Genomic DNA, 15,795 nt, shown 5'->3' with positions numbered 1-15,795 from the left:
TCAGTTTTCTTGCCTGTAAAGTGGGGATGGTTATAGAATAGCAGGCTCTCAAAGTTACTCTTACTGTTATTGCTACTTCGTGGGCCGAGAATGGAGGCTGTGGGAGACAGTGGCAATGGCTGGGGCTGGGAGGTGGAGCAGGGCAGGGGGCACGAGCACTAACAGCCTGTCCACCCATCCCGCCGCCCAGCTGACGCGCAAGAACTACATGGTGAAGAACCTGAAGCGGTTCCGGAAGCAGCTGGAGCGCGAGGCAGGGAAGCTGGAGGCAGCCAAGTGCGACTTCTTCCCCAAAACCTTTGAGATGCCATGCGAGTACCACCTGTTCGTGGAAGAGTTCCGCAAAAACCCGGGGATCACCTGGATCATGAAGCCTGTGAGTGCCCGGTGCCCAGTCAGGGGACCAGAGGAAAGGGGCAGTGGGAGGGAGGGCTGCCCAGGCACCAGCAGGGATCCTTCATGGCAGAACCCCTGCCTGGGATTTCAGCCTTAGGTGCACCATCTGCCTCCCCAGAAGAGCTTTTTTTTTTTTTTTTAAAGTTTATTTATTTTTGACAGAGAGATAGCGTGAGTGGGGGAGGGGCAGAGAGAGGGAGACACAGAATCCGAAGCAGGCTCCGGGCTCTGAGCTGTCAGCATAGAGCCCGATGCGGGGCTCGAACTCACAAACTGCGAGATCATGACCTGAGCCAAAGTCGGACGTTTAACCGACTGAGCCACCCAGGTGCCCCTCCGCTGAAGAGCTTTGTCTCCTCTTTGCAGTGTTTGAACCCAGCAGCTATGACTGCTAGTACACAGTAGGTGCTCAATACATGTTTACTAGGTGGAAAAGTATCCTCAGGACACCAGGGCAGAGAATCCAGAGCCTTGCTGGAGCTCAGGTCCCCACCTCTCTTCCTGACATGAGAGAAAATGGTGGCAGTCAGGCCATGCCAAGTGCTTTGCCTGCATTACCTGATTCTCCAGATGGTCTTTGGGATGAGATATTACCTTACTTTATTTTATTTCATTTTTAAATATGTATTTATTTATTTTGAGAGAGAGAGTGTGTGTGCGCTTGCGTGAGAGCACGGCGTGGAGGGAGAGGTAGAGAGAGAGAGAGGGAGAGACTCCCAAGCAGGATTGTCATGGGGCTTGATCTCACAAACCATGAGATCATGACCTGAGCTGAAGTCAAGAGTCAGACGCTTAACCCGACTGAGCCACCCAGGCGCCCCAATATCACCTTGGTTTATAGATGAGGAGACTGCGACCCATTTATTCAAGCATTCCACAATGTTTACCGAGCGCTGGCTACATGCCAGGCATAGAAGTAGGTGCTAGGGACACAGCCCTCAGCAAATTGGAAGTGGGTCTCTACCTTCCTTGAGTGCAGACGATACAGAAGATACCTGTGTGAGTACGGTTGTTCTAAGTGACACTAGAGAGGAAACAGTAGGAGGTTCCCTGCTGCCCAGCGGGCTTTTCTGAAGGGAGATTGGGCTCCAAGGTCAAATCCCTTAGTTTAAATACTGCCTGTACCACTTCCTTGCTGTGTGACCTCAGACAGGTTACTTAACTTGTCTGTGCCCCAGTTTTCCCATCTGCAAAGTGAGACTGTGTTACCTGTCACATAATGTTGTGGTGTGATTAACACAGGTAGAGCATACCTTAAGCACTCCATAAATGATAGCTGCCATTGTTATTAGTGTTATTAAAAGAATTGTTGACTTTGACTGAAAGTCAAGAAATATTGACTGTGGCCTGAAGGATGCCGAGGAGTCAGCCTGGCGAAGGGCAGAGGTAGGGAAGAGCATTCTGGGAAGAGGGACTGCATGCATGAAAGCCTTGCATCCGGAGGTAGCCAGCCCTTCGGGGATCAAGAAACTGAGTGGAGGGCAGGTGCGGCAGAGCACCTATGAGCCCCTCGATTGTTCCTCGTGCCAGGGCTGGTTTCTCACCACAAAGCCACCATAGCCTTGAATGGTATCATCAAAGCCCCCTAATATTTTCTGGGCTTGGGACCGTGCCAGGCCCCAGGAAGGGAGCTGGGGGGAGGACGTGGGGGGCAGCCCTTCCTCGTGCAGCTGGGGACTAGACCTGGTGTTGGCCGATATGCACATTCAACCAAGAGCACAGCTGCTTGGAGGGGGAATCGACGTGCCAGACAGAAACGACGGATCCTCCCGACAGGGTCCCAGCCAGCGTTGACCCCGGGACCTCCTGCACCTGTCCCCTCCTCTGCAGCCGGAGAAGAAGGGGTTCATTAGGCACAGGAAAACTACAAGCCACAGGGCGGTCCCAGCTCCCAACATTAGCCTCTCAGACAAATGGTAATTTGTGCTAATTGGGATGAGCAATTGCATATTAAGTTGATTCCTTTCCCAGCCCACGGCCTTTGTTAGAGGCAGACACAAGACAGCTGTAATTAAGAGGAGGCATCTTGGCTGTGTGCGTGTGTCCTTGCTCCTGAATAGCTGTGGCGCCCTGTCTGGGGTGTGGGGAGCCGGGAGTGGGTGCTCTGAGCTCTAACTCTGTACCCGCCACGCATAAGCCCTGGGCAGGTTCCTCAACCCCTCTAAGTCTGCGTCCTCATCGTCCTCATCCATAAAATGGAATTAATGAGTGCACCTACCTGCCGGGCTTGCGAGAGAATCCAATGCGGTTATACACATTTATATAAAGGGTTTGGCACTTAGGTGTCCAGTCACTGACCGCTTTTACGGTTATTTCCAAGACTCCAGGCGACACCTGGAAAGCACGAGGTCGGTGCTTCCCAAGCCCAAATGTGCCCACAATCATCAGGCAACCTGGTTAAAGGCAGAGACTGATTCGGCAGGTCTGGGTCGGTCTGAGAGTCTGCCTTGCTAACCAGCTCCCAGGTCAGGCCCTTGCTGCTGGTCCACGGACCACACTTTGAGGAGTGAGACCCTAGCGGAATCATTTTCAAAACTGAGAGTGCATCAGAATTTTCTGGAGAGCTTATTAAAGCCCCCCTCCCATCCCCCAGGGTCTGATTCAGTAGGCCTGATGTGGGGCCAAAGCACTTGCATTTCTAACAATTTCCCAGGTAGAGCAACCAGGGTTCTCTGGAGCCACAGAACCATGAACCGCTGGGACGGAGTATTAGTTCTGGGATCCTGTTGTTTGGATCCTTCGGGGTGGGGAAAATGTTAAAAAAAAAAAAAAAGAATTACTCCAAATTCAGAAAATAGAAAAAATCCCGAATCCCTCCACTCCTCCCACAAGGCCTGTCTCTGTGAGCCAGCTTGTCCTCGTGCACCCACACACAAGAGTTTTCACATAGCTGCCATGGCCGGCGGGTCAGGATAGCCACTGGCCTGCCTTTTCCCTCTGGCATCTCCTCTGCACGGTGCCCTAGGGCCTGCTGACTCTTCAGCTTCCAACTCCACTCCGGGCAGCAGAGCAGGGGCGATGCGGGGGTGGGCGGGGCGAGTTGGACTCAGAAGGGAGTAAGCAGCATCATCCCCTCCCTGCCACCCGCAGGGACCCCTCTTCCCACGGAGCCTGAGCCCCAGCCCATCTCAGAGTATAAGAACAAGCCCTTGGCTTTGCCATTTAAAAGTCCAACTGGTGTAAAAATTGCATTGATCCCAACTTCTTTGCCATCGAAACATTCTCCCTTCCTACCAGCTCAGGCCCTCTGGGTGGGCAGGAGGTCGGCAGGATGCCTTGGGCAGCAAATAACAGAAATCACGACTACAGGGAGCCCAAAGAGAGGGCTGGTAAAAATAGTGTTTCACACGGTCACAAAATAGTGTTTTTAAAAGGATAAAATAATTTGGTTATAAAAAGAAGCAACTCTATTGAAAAACAGTTATCAACCGGTTAGTCTGGGTCCTCTGAGAAACAAACGAACGAACGAACATGCCGCCGGAAGTTTTGCCCGTGAGGAATTGGGGGAGGGAGTGCGGGGAGCCTGGACGGCAGTCACACCCCAGCGAGGGAGAGAGGGAAGGAAGAGAAGCACCTAGAGGCCGGGCAGCAAGGCCTGGGGGAGGCCTCATGCCAGAGGAGGCCCCACTCTCCAGGAAGTGGGCCAGCCTTCAAGGCCCCCTCTGTCCTCCGTCCGTGGCAGGAGCGTCCCCTGCAGGCGGGGCCCCACAAGTGCAGCGTGGATTGCGGTAGTAGAAGCTGGCGGTCAGTCCAGCACCTTCCGCAGTTGGAGACCTGCTAGCATGTTCTCACAACGGCCACACAAACTATTAAATGATCTGTATGCAGTAACAGTAACAATATATGTGCTTTTCATTAACAGTGAGAGTCTAACAGCAGGCCCCATTGTTACCATACTTTCAAAATCATCACAAGCAAAAACAATATTTTGAGACACCTGCAGCAACTCTAATGTGATCTAAAAATAACCGAGATTTCTTCTGAGAGTAAAGTCACAGGCTTGGCTAGTACTACTAGGATTTGTTGTCTGCATTCATAATGGGAAGCAGTGGGAAAATCTGGTTAGGATGAAAAACTTTCTTCTCTTTCGAGTTTACAGACCCCAGGACATTTCCTTTAATGACGAGAGGTCGCTTCCAGGGATGATTCAACATCATAGGGCAGCTTGACATCATCATCGGTTCCCACCCCAGCGGGCTGGCTGCTACTCTTGGTCACAATGTAGCTGCCAAGCTCTAGCTTCACCTCCTCACGCCTCCACTATTGCCACAGGATTGAAGGAACACCCTGGTCTTGTGTGTCCCTTTTGAAGAAGACACAAACTCCCCAGAGGTCACTGCAGTAGACTTCCCCTGGCATCCTGCTGGCCCTGCTTGAACCGGTCACATGGTGGGGGCATGGGACCACCGTGGGCATCAGACCCCGCAGAGGGCAGGGCCACCAGGAAGAGGTGATCCAAATGAGGTTCTGTTGGGAGCGCCTGGCTGGCTCAGTTGGTGGAACAGGTAATTCTTGATCTCAGGGTCGTGAATACAATGCCCACGATGGGTGTAGAGCTTACATTAAAAAACAAATACGCAAATGGGGTTCTGTTGGCAGAGAAAAAAGGGAATTTTTTTCCCATACTTGGCGTTGCTGAGTGGACCACCAACTACATCTGTAACACCCAGTGAATGCCACACAACGAATGCCTCACGAGAAATGATCCCCAGGGGCAGGGCATCGAGGGCCATGAGTGGCCACAGGTGGTACAAAATCTAAATATGGTTCATTCTAACAATCCGTTCATATATATATGTTTTTTTACATTTATTTATTTTTGAGAGACAGAGCACAAGTGGGGGAGGGGCAGAGAGAGAAAGAGACACAGAATCCGAAGCTCCAGGCTCTGAGCAAGCGGTCAGCACAGAGCCCGACGCAGGGCTCAGACTCACAAACCGTGAGATCATGACCTGAGCTGAAGTTGAAGGCTTAACCGACTGAGCCACCCAGGCGCCCCAACAATCCATTCATATTATTTTCCAATTGAAAACATATCTTTTTATAAAAATAATATTTTACTCCCAGATTATCAAGTAAGATTGATAGTCCCAACAGTAGGACCATGTTGACCGTGGGGGTTGGGGGGCGCCTGGGTGGCTCAGTCAGTTAAGCGTCTGACTTTGGCTCAGGTCATGATCTCACGGCTTGTGAGTTCGAGCCCTGCGTCAGGCTCTGTGCTGACAGCTCAGAGCCTGGATCCTGCTTCGGATTCTGTGTCTCCTTTTCTCTCTGCCCCTCCCCTACTTGTACTCCATCTCTCTCTGTCTCTCAAAAATAAATAAATGTAAAAAAAAAAAAAATTAACTACCTGGGTTTGTCACCTACAGGCTGGGTAACCTTGAACAGAGTGCTTGGCGTTGTTCCTTGGTTTCCTTGGCTGCAAAAGGGGGATAACGTTAATGCCTACATAGAAGATTCTTTGTAAAGCTTTAAGGAGCTCATGGGCATAAGTCTTTGTGCTTGGCACCCAGAAAACATCTGAGAAGTATTGGTTACCACTGTTAGAAACCATTCCCCTAAAGTCAGTGTGCTGGTCCTATTCCCGCACCCCAAAACTCAGTGGCTTGAAACGAAAACCCTGTCTTATTTATTAGCTCACGCTAGTTTGGGCAGCATTTGACAGGGAAGGCTCGTTGCTGTTTGAGCATCTACTGGGACGGCTCCCGTGAGGGCTGCAGGACTCTCTTCCGAGCTGGCTCCCTCACTGGGCTGGCAAGTCAGTGCTGGCTGTTGGCTGGGAGCTCAGCCAGGGTGGAGGGCTGGAAGACTCAGTTGCCCTCCGTATGGACCTCTCCATGTGACCTGAGCTTCCTCACGGCATGGTGGCTAGGTTCCAAGGGCAACCATTCCCAAAGAGAAAGCTGTGTGGAAGCTGTGTTGCCTTGGAGGACCCAGCACTGGAATCCACACAATGTCACTTCTGCCATATGCAATTAGTAGAGACAGTCCCAAATGCTGGCCCAGATTCGGGGCGGGACATTGAATTTACCTCTTGATGGAGGGTGGAGGTAGCAAGGTTCTGGGAAAACATATGGGAGTGGAAATATTTTTGTGATTGTTTTTGGAAACTACAGTCTGCTGGAGCTAGGGAGCAGGTGGTGGTTTCCAGCCTCAACAACCCTGATAGATCACCAAGCAGGAAGTTTACTTTTCACCCTGAGGATTATTCCCTTAGGAGGGCATCTCCCGGAACAGGCGTGTTTGCCAACATACTAGCAATGCTTCAAACAATAAAGGCATTTTATCACCTCATATAACAAGAAAGCCAGAGGTAGGAAGTTCCAGGTTTGGGGGATGTGCTCAGTGGTGCTGTGAAAAGACCACATTCCTTATCTTTCTTCTCTGTCATTACTCTGCATCCTCAGTGTATTGGCTTTCCTCCATCAGACTCGTCACCTCATTGGTGACAGTTATAGTCCTCACCTCCCCAGAGTGTAGCATTCAAAGGAAGGAAAGGAGGCAAACATCTCTTTCTCTCTCTCTCTCCCTCCCTTCCTCTCTTGCTCCCTCCCTCTCTTTCTCCTCTTCCTCAACCCCAATGTATTTTTTTAAATGCTTGTTTATTTACTTTGAGAGGGAAGGAGGGGCAGAGAGGGCGAGAGAGAATCCCAAGCAGGCTCCGCTCTATCAGCAGAGCCTGATGCAGGGCTCGATCTCGCGAACCATGAGATCATGACCTGAGCTGAAATCAAGAGTCAGACACTTAACCAACTGAGCCACCCAGGCGCCCACCCCAATATTGTTAACAAGGAAAAAAAAATCGTTCTCAGAAGCCCCAAGGCCCCAAGCCGATGTCTCTTTGGGCCTCATTGACCAAAACTAGTCGCATGGTTCCCGTGAGCTGCATGGGAGGCTGACCACACAGGTATCTGGTCTTTCCAGCCTCCGTGTGAGAGCTGGGCTCTGCCGGCCAGAAAGAAGGAAGGGGAATGGCTACAGGGAAGGTGGGGGTGGGGGGTCCTAGACCCAAAGGCAGGAGTCTTTAAAAAAACTTCTTAATTGAAGTTTAGTAAACAGAATACGCCCCAGTCACAGAGGCACAGCTTGGTCAATTTCATGAGGCGAGCACACTTGAGTAACGAGCACCAGACCGCAAACAGGGCATTGCCAGCCCCTCAGCAGCTCCCCTCCGACCCTCTCCCACTCACCACCCCTCGGGTCCCTAACAGCATGGATTCATTTGTCTGCTTTCGTACTTTGTGTAATTGGAATCACGCAGTATGGCTCCACTGCGTCCGCTTTCTCTCCCTCAACATCGTGTTCAGGCGACTCATCCACACTGACGCAGGTCGGTGCATTGTTCATCATCATTGTCGACACGATTCCGTTGAGTGCGTACTTGTCCATTTGGGAGTTTCAAGGTTGGAGCTATTGTGAATCGTGTGCTACACGTCCTGTACATGTCCACAGGTGCCCGGGTTTCTGCCGAGCAGGTGCCCAGGAGAGGAGTTTCTGGGTCAGAGCAGATGCCTATGTCCAGCTTTGGTGCACGCCCACCAGCAGTTGTGAGTTCTGGTTTCTCCACAGCCTCGTCAACACTTGCTGTTGTCGGTCTTTAGTTTTACCCACTCTCAGGCAGTATAGGGTGGCATCCTCTTGGGGTGTTCATTTGCATTTCCTTGAGGCTAATGAAGTTGAGTGACTTTTTCACTGTTTACGTTGGGTCATCTTTTGTGAGGTGAATGTAAGTCTTGTGGGTAGCTGGGAACTGTGGGAAGCCCTTTATGCACACTGCTGCTCTCCCAAATAGCTGTGCGCATGTGGCTTCCCCTGAAACGCTACCAGTACTCCCAGGTGTTGCGGGCACCCCATCTTCTGGGCGTACACAACCCCGAAACAGGCACACAGCACAGCAGGCAGAGCGGGGGCTGAGTTTCAGCTCCCACTGGCCCCATGACGGGGAGCCCTTGTGCAGTGGACAGCCTGCCCATCCATGCCCGACAGCCCTGCCTGCCCCTGCATTGTACAGAGAACATCACATTAACCAACTTGGCCCTGCTCCGAGAAGAACAGAGGGAAATGACAGTTTGCATTACCTGGGTGCCTTAATGCCAGAGAAAAGACGCCTCGAGGGGATCTGCTCACTGGCTGCAGATTACCCAAAGGGCTGCTCTGGGGCCCAGGGATCAGATTTGTTTTAGGAAGCCCTACAGGCCAGAGCCAGGCTGGCAAATTTTTAGCTCAACACAGGTTAGGCTGTGAAAGCTCCATGAGGTCTGGGTCACGGCTATAGCATAATGCCCAGCACACAGTAGTCACCTAATGTATACCTTTGGGATGACTGCTTCATAGAGCGATCCCGCAACAAATGAGCTGCATCGGGAGGTAGGGGGAGGGTGGTGAGCTCCCTGGCAGGTGACCATCACAGAGGGATTTCTCAGGGGGGAATAATGCCTTTGGTGCTGACTGCTCTGCATGATATTAAAGATCTTTCCAGCCCCTAGACTCTGTGAAGCCATGAATTATCCATGCTGGGATTCAGTAAAGGCAGACTGATCAGTATTAGCTGAAGCAAAACCTAATTAGGGAGGCAAATTGATTTCCAAAAAAAGAATTGGATGATGTGTTCCCAAGACTGTTAGAAATGGTTTTTTAATTGTCTGTTGTTTTGTATTATTCATGCCATTGTATGCCTTTGTGAGCGAAGTCGGCTTCTCTCTTTCCTCCCCCCTTGCCTCCCTCCCACCCGCCAGCCAGGCTTAGTGCCTTCTCAGTGGCTGGCCCCATGGGGCTGGGCTGGGCCATTCCTCTGGGGAGAGCTGGAAGCCCATGGGAGAGATAGAGACAGAGAAATGGTGGGGAGGTGCCCCAGGCACAGGGGCCAACAAGGAACCACATAGAGCTGAGAGCAGACCTTTCTGCACTCACCCCCACCCCAGGTAGCCCGGTCGCAGGGAAAGGGCATTTTCCTCTTCCGGAGGCTGAAGGACATCATGGACTGGAGGAAGGTAAGCTTACCCCTCCCCCTTGCTCCGGAAATCTCCCTCTGCCCTTGCTGCCGTGAGGGGCCCCTCCTTCCTTCCTCCAAAGCTTGAAGGGCTGGCAGCGAAGCTCTGCCCCTGGGAACGGAGTCTCTGAAGCCAGATTGCCTGGGCTCAAATCTTGATTTTGCCCTTGAAAAGCTGTGTGACCCTGGGCAAGATGCTTCTTCTCCTCTCTGTGCCCAAGCAAATGGGGGAGAGTAGTAACAGTACCTGCTGAGGATGAGTTACTATGCCTAAAACCTGAGAACGTGGCCTCTGTACCTGGGGCTCCTGCTCACCTGACTGGGGACAGCTTGGCTGACTCTTCCTCCAAGTCCCAGGCCGAGCCTGAGGTAGCTCCCTCCCTCCCCATGACCCATCCGTATCCCAGGATACGGTGTAGTAGGAATCCCGCTTCCAATCCTGCCCCTGCCACTCAGCAGCTGTGTGATCTTGGGAAAATTGCTAACCCCCTCTGAACTTTAGAGATGATAATGCTGCTACACAACCAGCACCTGCTGGATGAGCAGGTGCTCAGGAAGTGAACTGCCTCCCTCCTCTGTGTGTCTGATTCCTTCCCATCAGGGCACCGCTGGGAAGAAGCTCACCAGCTCAGAGGCCCAGCCAGCCCGGAGCGCTGTCAATCCACCCGGAGGCCATGTGAGTACAGGTGCCAGGTGGCCCGGGGCCCAGGAAGGGAAGGCCTGGTTGCCTCTGTCTTGAAGCAGCTTGGCGGTGGAGGGGGAGAGGGCCGGGGGATGACAGCCGGTGAAGAAAATTCTGCCCTGGGGGCCAGAGACCCTGAGTTCCAGTGGCTCCCTGCCACCAGGCCCTTGTGTGACCTCACCAAGTATGCGCCACTCGCCTTTGGGCCTCAGTTTTGTCACATGGTTACCGTGAAGGGGACAGCAGCTGAGATGGGGCTTTGCAGGCCATGAGGTGCTGTGCAGGTGGGAGACAGAGCCTCTCTGGGCTGGCCAGGAAAGGATTCGCAGGCAGAGAAGGGAGAGGAAAGTCCCCAGGCACCTGCGTGGCCCTCCAGGCAGCACAGACCAATGGAATTTTCTACAGAGGCGGAACGGTGTATGCCTGTGCTCTCCAGTACCGTGACCACTAGCTACGTGCTGACGCTGAGCACCTGAAATGAAGCCGGTGTCCCTCAAGGACTGGATTTTAAATTTCTTTTCGTTCTTGTATCTACATGACATTTACCATCTTAACGACGTTTAAGCGTATAATTTAGGGGCACTAAGTATATTCACATCATTGTGCAACCACCACCACCATCCACCTCCAGAACTCTCGTCCGCTTCCAGAACTCTGTCCCCATGAAACACTAACTCCCTGTTTCCCAGCAGCCCCCCCAACCCAGCCCCTGGCAACCACTCTTCTACTTCCTGTCTCCGTGGATCTGACTCCTCCAGGGACCTCGTTGAAATGGACTCCTACAGTGTTTGTCCTTTTGTATCTGGCTTATTTCACTTAGCATAATGGCTTCAAGGTTCATCCACGTGCTAGCGTTTAAATTCACTTATTTTTAAGCAGTTTAAATGTAAATAGACAGCACAGGTCTAGAGGTTAAACGCCGAAGCTCTGGGCCCAGCCTGCGTGTGGGTCCACGTCCCAGCTGTGCCACGGAGCAGCTGTGTGACCTTGGGCAAGTCGCTTCCCCTCTCTGTGCTTCAGTTTGCTCATCTGTAAAATGGGGGATAACGTTCGTCCTTCCCCGATAGGGTTGATTTAAAGACCAAACGAGGAGAGTGTCTAGCACGATGCCTCCTGCACAGGAAATGCTCCGTAGATGTTAATAATAGTTATTGTTACAACCAGGACGCGAGAAGTTCTGATGACCAGAAGGATGAAATCCCCGTGGAGAACTATGTAGCTCAGCGCTATATCGAAAACCCCTACCTGATAGGAGGTGAGATGGCGGTCTCTGCCCAGAACAGAGGGCCACTTGTCTCCTCTCACCGCTTCGGGCAACATCCTCCCTCCCCTCCCCCAGTGACCCCATCCTCTCTCGTGGCTTTCAACACCCCCAGATGCCAGTGACCTCCCAGCTTTCTGTCTCCAGCCAGGACCTCACCCCGGCAGCCCGGATCCTGATGTCCCACCGACCCTTGGGCACCTCCCGGCAGCTCACACCCAACATGCCTAAGATTCAACCCTCGCCCTCCCCCTGCCATATGGCTCCTTCCCCAGCCTCCCCGTCGGGATACAGCCCCTCCAGCCCCCGGTTGCTAAGCCAGAGGTCGGAGACCATTGTGGGTGTGTTTCTCTCTCTTCCCCTCCCATGTCTGACCTCCCATCAAGCTCCCACGCAGCTCTTGAATCCATCTGACCCCCTCCATCCTGGTTCTGGCCACTGTCCCCTCCCATCCTCACTGATGCCCACTGCTACTCTGGTCCCCTATGCTCCGCTCCAGCACAGTACCCAGGGGGACAAGATCCCCTCAGTGGCTTCCCATGGTTGCTAAAACAGAATCCAAACATTGCACGTGAGCTGGCCCCTGCTGACCTCACTGACTTCATCTCCTTCCACTCTGCCCTTGGACTGAGCCCTTTGCTCAGGCAGTCCCTCCTGCCCCAAGGCCCGCCCCCTCCAGGCTGGGGGGCACCTCTCTTCCTCTAGGCCACCACTTCTCCACGAAGCCTTCCTTGATCCCCTGTCTCCAGCCTTTCCCCCACATTAACCACCTCCGCTCCTCGTTACCTTCTCCTTGTACCTCTTGTGCTCTTGTTGGCATTCACCTCTGCCTGTCCACTGCTCTAACCCCCAAACCTACCATGCTGCTTGGCACACGGTCAGTATTTGTTGCATGAATTCTTTCCTTGCCTGACAGGCCGCAAGTTTGACCTGCGCGTCTACGTGCTGGTGATGTCGGTGAGTAGCTAAGATGGGGCCCTCCTCCAGCAGCAGGTAAGGAAGAGCTGGGCCAGGAGACAGGGGGCAGAAGCCATTCTGGGGGGTGCCTATGTGAGCCTGCCTGGGAGAGCCCAGGGGGCGTCTGAGGGTAAGGCGGGGGCACGGAAACAGATCCCATTTCTGCCATCTCAGAGACCCGAGTCTGGATTTGCCGTCCGCCTGTCCTTTATTCACTCCGCCATTCGTGGTAACCGCAGCTGACCTTTACCGAGCACCTCCTAAGTACCAAACCCCGGTATTCAGCAGGTTTTACTACGTTTGGTCCTCCTAATGACCGGGGAGGCGGGTTCTATTATTATCCTCATGTTACAGATGAGGAAACAGAATCAGAGGGGGTTGAGTGGCTTACCCGAGGTCACGCACAGGTGACGGACAGACCTGGGCTCCCAATCCAGGCGGCCTAGTGTCAGAGTCTACTCTCAGACAAGGAGCTGCCATACCGCCTCTCCCCACCCATTCGTTCAGCAACCGTTCAAACCTTCGTGAGGTGCTCCTCAATGTGGGGCATGAGGACATAGGGGCGTGGGAGGCGGGCTCAGCCCCTGGGCTCCTGGAGCTGAGCGTCTGGTGGGGAACGTGGACACACACCCGGAAGGGTGTCGCGCGTGGTAGCGGAGCAGAGAAGAGTCTCGTTCATTCGGTTCCCTTCTGCGTCTTCTCCCTGCCCCTGACACCAGGGAGGGAGGGGGTGGAATCAGAGGAGGCTGTTTGGACGGATTCTTGAGGGGTGATGTGAGAAGGAAGGAAGGAAGGGCACTCCAGGTGGAAGAAACGGCGGGTGCAAAAGCTAGGAGGGGCAGATTGCTCGTATTCACCCCCCTCCCCTTCCTCTCCCTCCTTTCCCTCCTCGACACAGTACATCCCGCTGCGGGCCTGGCTGTACCGGGACGGCTTCGCCCGATTCTCCAACACCCGCTTCACACTGAGCAGCATCGATGACCAGTGTATCCTCGGATCCCGTCTGCCCAGCCCCCTTGCGCCCTGCCCCTCCCCATCCCCCCAGCTGGTCAGGGAGAGCTTCTTCATTCCACCGAGTCCCAAGCTGCGGTCTCGGCACAGGAGATACAGCAGTGGACAAGACGGGCCTGGTCCCTCCCTCCGGGAGCTGACAGTCTTGTGGGGGTGGGGGAGCCCCCGGTGATCCCAGGGGAGCAGCCCCACTCTGCTCAGAGCAGCTCACCCCAAGCTTCTCTGCTTGCTCCACACTGACTCACATTCACAGGATGGGAGAGCTCGAGCTCCTTTGGAGAATGTTTGCATCCTTCCGTGTGCCTAGACATTGGCTCACACATTCACTCAAACACAATGCCCTCTTCACCCATCAAACTGGCAGAGACCAAAAATATGATCACACACTATGCTGGCGAGGCTGGGGGAATACGTGTGTCGCTGGTGGCGTGTAAGTGGGTACAACCACTCCAGAGGCAATCTGGCAAATGTCTATCAAAAGACAAAAGCACATACCCTCTGACCCAGCAAATTCCCTTCTGAGAATTTACCCGACATGTACACTCACAATATAGGAAAAGAGAGGTTTAAAGGCAATGCACTGCTCAGCCTTGTTTGTGAGAGAGAGAAAAAAAGGAAATAAAACAAACCGCTCATTTACATGATGGAATACTATGCAGCTGTTAAAAAGGAATGGGCCCGTGCTTTATGTACAGATATGAAATAATCCCTGTGACGTATTGTTAATTGGAAAAGAACAAAGTATAGAACTCTGAAAAGTATGCTTCCATTCGCATTACAAATTATATCTCTGTATATGTTTGTATCCGTGCGCAGACATCTCTAGAAGGAAGTGTAAGAAATTGGGAACGGAAGTTGCCTTTGGGATGAGAACTGGGCGGGTGGGAACAGGGGTGGGGAGGAGATAGTTCCTCAGGCACATTTTGATGCCTTTTGACTTTTGAACCACGTGAGTGTATTATCTGGTTAGAATACTGACATCAAAAATAATGTTTCTAAGATTTTTAGATGTGGGGTGCCTGGGTGGCTCAGTCGGTTAAGCGTCCAACTTCGGCTCAGGTTATGGTCTCGCGGTTCATGGGTTCAAGCCCCGCTTCGAGCTCTGTGCTGACAGCTCAGAGCCTGGAGCCTGCTTCGGATTCTGTGTCTTCCTCTCTCTCTGCCCCTCCCGACTCATGCTCTGTCTCTCCAAAATAAATAAACATAAGATTTTTAGATATGAGCATCAGGAGCAAAGAGGCCGGTAATCCAGAAATGGAGAGATGATGAATCAGCAGGACTGGATTACCTGCCTGTGGGGGAGAAGGCTACGGAAGGTGCTGCTGCTTGGACAACACAGCTAATGCTTCCAGCCAGTTCCCACCCCCTGCCTTAATTTTGTCTCTCGATTATGTGTCTGTCCCGAGCTCATGCACATGCGTCGCCTGCGTGTTAGAATGGCAGTTGGCCCTGCTGAGTATTTCCAACAATTCCCCCCCCTATTTTTCCAAGTCCAGCATTTTTTAAATTTTTTATTAAAAAAAATTTTTTTTAACGTTTATTTATTATTGAGAGACAGAGAGAGACAGAGCATGAGCAGGGGAGGGGCAGAGAGAGGGGGAGACGCAGAATCCGAAGCAGGCTCCAGGCTCTGAGCTGTCAGCACAGAGCCTGACATGGGGCTCGAACTCATGAACCGTGAGATCATGACCTGAGCCGAAGTTGGACGCTTAACCGACTGAGCCAACCAGGCGCCCCAACTCTAGTATTTTTAGTATGTTTGTTTAATTATGTAATTCTAGCAAGCATTTAACATATGCAAGTCATCATTCATTGCAGTTTTATCTTTTGGTCACCATGTGTTTTGTTAAAATTAAATGACACGCGTAAAACCCTTAGGACAGTGCCCGGCACAAAGTGAGCGTTCAGCACACGTTAGTGGTCCCCTGTTCCTTCCTTAAAAGTGCTTGTGTATCTCGGGTCATGGCGCCTTGTTAAACAGACCCCGGCCTTTCCCAGGACTAGTTTCTAGTGAACAAGCCTTTGCTGTTTTCACAGTGAGTCAATACACACGATGTTCCACAACTTCCTTTAATTGTTTTTAATTTTCAAACGTTGAAATATTTAAAATATGTACAAAAATGCAGAAAAAAGACTATAAGAGAAATCCAGGCATCCACCACCCAGATTTAGCAGATATTAATATTTTGCTGTATGTGTTTCGTAGATGACACACCAACTTTTAAAATAACAAAGCAGGGAGCCTGGGTGGCTCAGTCAGTTAAGCGTCCAACTTCAGCTCAGGTCACGATCTCGCGGTCCGTGAGTTCGAGCCCCGCATCGGGCTCTGGGCTGATGGCTCAGAGCCTGAAGCCTGCTTCCGATTCTGTGTCTCCCTCTCTCTCTGCCCCTCCCCCGTTCATGCTCTGTCTCTCTCTGTCTCAAAAATAAACGTTAAAAAAAAATTAAAAAATTAAAAAAAAAATAAAGCAACTTTTTTTTTCGTTTTTTTTTTTTTTT

The 15,795-nt window shown here is 52.1% G+C and overlaps 1 protein-coding gene across 2 annotated transcripts in view; it reads left to right on the top strand.

Annotated features, from left to right (window-relative positions):
- Positions 1-15,795, top strand: part of TTLL9 (tubulin tyrosine ligase like 9) — a 41,663-nt gene that overhangs the window by 12,639 nt on the left and 13,229 nt on the right. For both annotated transcript variants that reach the window (XM_049650945.1, XM_049650944.1), the window contains exons 5-10: positions 191-376; positions 9,318-9,386; positions 9,987-10,061; positions 11,232-11,322; positions 12,245-12,285; positions 13,184-13,271. In XM_049650945.1, the coding sequence (XP_049506902.1) occupies positions 191-376; positions 9,318-9,386; positions 9,987-10,061; positions 11,232-11,322; positions 12,245-12,285; positions 13,184-13,271 (550 nt within the window). The remainder of the gene's footprint in view (positions 1-190; positions 377-9,317; positions 9,387-9,986; positions 10,062-11,231; positions 11,323-12,244; positions 12,286-13,183; positions 13,272-15,795) is intronic.

The sequence above is a fragment of the Panthera uncia genome, assembly GCF_023721935.1.
Source record: "Panthera uncia isolate 11264 chromosome A3 unlocalized genomic scaffold, Puncia_PCG_1.0 HiC_scaffold_11, whole genome shotgun sequence".
NCBI classification, from domain to species: Eukaryota; Metazoa; Chordata; class Mammalia; order Carnivora; family Felidae; genus Panthera; species Panthera uncia.
Note: the sequence above shows the minus strand (reverse complement) of the source record. Positions and strands in the feature narration are given on the sequence as shown.